General features: G+C 56.1%; 1 protein-coding gene across 1 annotated transcript in view; it reads right to left on the bottom strand.

Annotated features, from left to right (window-relative positions):
- Nucleotides 1-3,986, bottom strand: part of IGSF10 (immunoglobulin superfamily member 10) — a gene marked incomplete at its 5' end in the record, with an annotated part of 10,645 nt that overhangs the window by 5,925 nt on the left and 734 nt on the right. The window contains 2 exons of the mRNA XM_057387891.1: nucleotides 5-2,712; nucleotides 3,210-3,600. Of these exons, the coding sequence (XP_057243874.1) occupies nucleotides 5-2,712; nucleotides 3,210-3,600 (3,099 nt within the window). The remainder of the gene's footprint in view (nucleotides 1-4; nucleotides 2,713-3,209; nucleotides 3,601-3,986) is intronic.

Below are 3,986 nucleotides of genomic sequence, written 5' to 3' on the forward strand. Positions count from 1 at the left end.
TCCTTTGGGTGACCAGCGGCTCTGTGGCCGCCGTGCTCCCGGGCTGAGGTGCCCCGGGGGTGGCAGGGACACGCAGGGACGGGGCTTTGGTCATGGGGATGGCGCTGACCCTGCCAGGGGGAGGCTCTGCAGGGTTTGGGGACACCGCTGGCGGTGTCACTGCTGTCACCGTGGGGGTGGCTCTGCTCCCKGCAGGGGTGGCTGCAGTCACACGCTGTGGGGCAGCAGTTTTGGGAGGCCTCTTCCTCCTCTGGCCTCKCCTTCCTCCCCCTCGGAATATTTTMGATTTGGTGATTTTGGGGTCAGTTTTAGGAGCAATAACTGTCGGCCTCACACCYGGGACACGTCCTGGTCTAACAATTCGTCTTCGCCCTGAAATTTTCCTTCGTCTCCCGCGGCGCTGCTGGAGCTGGGGCGGCTGAGTTGGGATGTGCTGGAAAAGCCGGGTTTGCTGATGGGAAGGGACAGTCGAGGCCGGTGGTGGCTTTGGGGTTCCTCCTCTCTGAGCACCATGAAAATAAACGGGGCCAGACTCAGGGCTTTGTGTGCTGACTGTCACCACGGGGACCTGCTGCTCTGCTGTGGTGGAAACCTCAGCAACAGCCTCAGTGAAAATACGTGAATTGTCTGCTGAGTTTTGGGGTGTTCCAGCCTCGCCAGTGCCTGCTGCTCGTGTCGTAGGTGTCACAAATTTCAGATTCTGGTTATTGCTTTCCTCAGAATATATCGCCCTTTGCACAGCAGGGGAGAGTGTGGCTGTCCCACTTGCTTCACTTGTTTGTTTTGCACCATTTCCTGACACTTGACTCCCGCCAGATCTTTCCCACCTCACTGTAGGTTTTGTTTGAGGCTTTCCGCTGCCCGATGCCGCAGGAGGAGAGGGTAGAGGGGTCAATGTTTCTGCGAGCAGGAGGGGGATTTTCCCACCCCGATTTGGGGGCTCCTGGGGCCCTGCAGTGACCGTGAGCTCTGTCGCTGTCCCCAGAGCAAACCCCGGCGATCTCTCTGTTGCTGGAATCATGAATTCCTCYGGAGATATGAGATCCCCAGATGTCTCCTCCCCATCCTCGGGTGCCTCTGAGATCTTTTGGACATGAACGGGCGGTTCTGCTGTCCCATCTCCTCCTCTGTCCGTGGCCGTGCGGTTCCTCCGCGTTTTCTCCACCAAGGCTGCCCAGCGCTGCGGATCGGCTCTCCTGCCCGAGGACACAAACTGTCTGCGCTGTCCCCTGAGCTGCCAGCCCGTCCTGTCGCTGTAGGGCTGGTGAGGGGTGTTCCCGTGGCCGTTCCTTTGACGGGCGCCCCGGCTGCTGGGCTCCCCGTGAGCTCTGGGGGTGTCTGAGGTTCGGCTCCGTGCCGCGGCAGAGCCCAGCCCTGCACCTCCAGAGCCCTCTTCCCCATCTCCCTCAGCCCCCTGCTTTCTCCTGGCAGCAGTTCCACCCCTCCTGACCATCACCTGGAACACCAGCAGGTCRGCACCGTACGGGTTGGCYGCCACGCATCGGAAGAAGCCSGYGTCCCGCTCGCTCACCCCGCGAATYCTCAGGGTGCCGTTGGCAAGAACCTCYTTGTTCCCCGCAGAGYGGCGGAGGATTGACCCCTCAGGCAGCACCCATGTGAAGGCAGGGTCGGGAGCGGCCGTGGCGGTGCAGGGGAGGTGCAGAGTGCTGCCCGGAGCAGCCCAGAGCCGCGCTCCGTTCACATCGCGGCGCTCCAGGCGCGGCTCCAGCACGGTGACCCGGAGCGCCAGCGCGGCGGTGTCGCGGCCGTTGGTGACCACACAGCGGTACAGCCCCGAGTCGAAGGTGTCTGCCGAGCGCAGGGTGAGGCTCCCGCTGCCCAGCACCGCCRTCCTCCCGTCCTCGCTGACGTGCGGCGCCCGCGCTCGGCTGCCGTCGGACAGGACCCACTCGGTGGTGGGTGCGGGGTGTCCCCTGGCCCGGCACCCCAGCTCCACGCYGTCCCCCACCAGCACCGTGTGCTCCCTGGGCGTGCTGCTGTCCCTGGAGATGGTGACCCAGTCCTTGGTCACCGGGGCCGTGCTGTCACCGGGCAGCCTGATCTGCACATCGGCGGAGTAGCGGAGGTGCAGCGCGCTCAGCGTGGTGGCCGTCCTGTCCAGCTGCAGGGTCACTCTGTTCTGTGCCAGCCAGCCCGGCTCGGCTCGCAGCTCAGCCTCGATATTGGTGAAGAGCTCATCCTTCTCTGGGTGGATCTGTTTGTATCTGTGCCTGCCCGAAGCTGCGCCATCCGTGGTTCTCTCCAGTTTCACGGGAGAGGTGCTGTACAGCGCCAGGATGCTCCAGAGCTGCTGGATGTCCCCGTCACCAATTCCGCACACCAGGAACGCTGAGAAGGAGCTTTTGAGCACRGTGCTGCTGCCTTCCTGCTSAAATGAGGCAGGAGAGGTYTCTCTCGGTTTCTGGACCTGGCAARCCAGGTKGCCKCGGTTGCCCGCTTGGTCRGTCACGTTCAAAACCACAGATCCTATGGGAGCCAGGAAATCCCTGGGAGACGCRAAACCCAAAAAATCCCCATCGTCCGGCAGCGTCAGGTTCCTGGATTTCAGGGAGTCGTCAATGACGGGCTTGAAGCAGGTGAGAGATGCGGGAGGGAGATCCGCTACACTTTTCCCATTGTGGTTTTTGGGACTGGCACAGACCGGGCATTGCTGGGCACCGGAGATTCTCTCTTTTCTGCACTTGAGAACATCTGAAAGGAAAAAAAACTTCAGTGTTTTTCATGCTGAAAGCTAAAGTGTTAAAAATGATGCATAGCTACTAATAAAGTGRTTCTTTTATATAAAACYAAAGTGATTCTTTTATATAAAACCAAAGTGATTCTTTTMTATAAAACCAAAATATCAAATRAAACCAGAGCCKGAAGTGGCACGTGAGCAGCAGCAGAGAAAGTCCTGAAATCCTGAGCTCCTTCTTTGCTTTTTAAAAAAATCTTTTAAAAAAATGCTTTTGCTAGTTCCATAAAAGTTTGTTTATTCCCTGTGGGTTCTCCTGGTGTACAGGAGAATGCATTAAGGCCATTGGATTGATTTAATCGGGGAAACTGAGTGGAATTAATCTCTTTATCCTGATAACACACACCTACAAAAATCCCATCGTGTTCCAGTCTTTTCTGGGAGAATAAACAGAAGAATAAAGAACAGTTCGCTGTGTCAGGGTGAAGGAGCACAAACAAATCCCTGCTCTCACCTGGTCTGTCCCGAGCCCACTCTGCAAATCCCCGCAGGCTGCAGTCGCAGCTCCACGGGTTCCCGTGCAGGTAAAGGCTCTCGAGCTCTGCCATGTAGGAAAACATTTCTGCTGGGAGCGAGGTCAGAGCGTTGTCAGCCAGGGAGATGTGCCTCAGGAAGGAGATCTGAAATATCTGACTGTAGTGCAAGGTGACAAAAGTGTCCGGGTGCAGCTGCTGAAGGAGATTCCCATCCAGGTGCACCCATCTCAAGGAGGTGAGTCCATGGAAAACATAGGGATGCACAAATTCGATTTGATTGTGGTCCATGTGCAGCCGCACCAAGCTGCTCAGGCCSTGAAACACGTCCTGCTGGAGCACTCTGACCTTGTTGTAGCTCATTTTTAACACCTGAAAAAGTAACAAATGCATAATGTTAAAGTCAGAGGCTCACTAATAAATGCTGCTGAAGTTGCTCTGTGCAGTGAAAATCTTTCCCCAGACCAGGAACGGGAGTTTCTTTAAAGCATTGAGGTGTTTCTATGGAGTTAAGTTTAACACAGTTTAAGCACTGTGTTATTGGAGCAGTGGCCTTTATTTAATGAATGCCAGCAAGGGACAGGATTGCACTGAAGGGAAAGTGAAATCTCAAAGGAAAACAATCATCTCAAAGGAAAACAATCATCTCAAAGGAAAACAATCATCTCAAACAAAACAATCCCCAAAAAAACCCAAACTCAGAAATTAACGGTGACAAGTTTCCTTTCTCAGCACTGGAGCTCTGCAGTTTCTCTCCC

The sequence above is a fragment of the Malurus melanocephalus genome, unplaced genomic scaffold (assembly GCF_030028575.1).
Source record: "Malurus melanocephalus ecotype Western Australia unplaced genomic scaffold, MMel_1.1 scaffold_1424, whole genome shotgun sequence".
Classification (NCBI taxonomy): Eukaryota; Metazoa; Chordata; class Aves; order Passeriformes; family Maluridae; genus Malurus; species Malurus melanocephalus.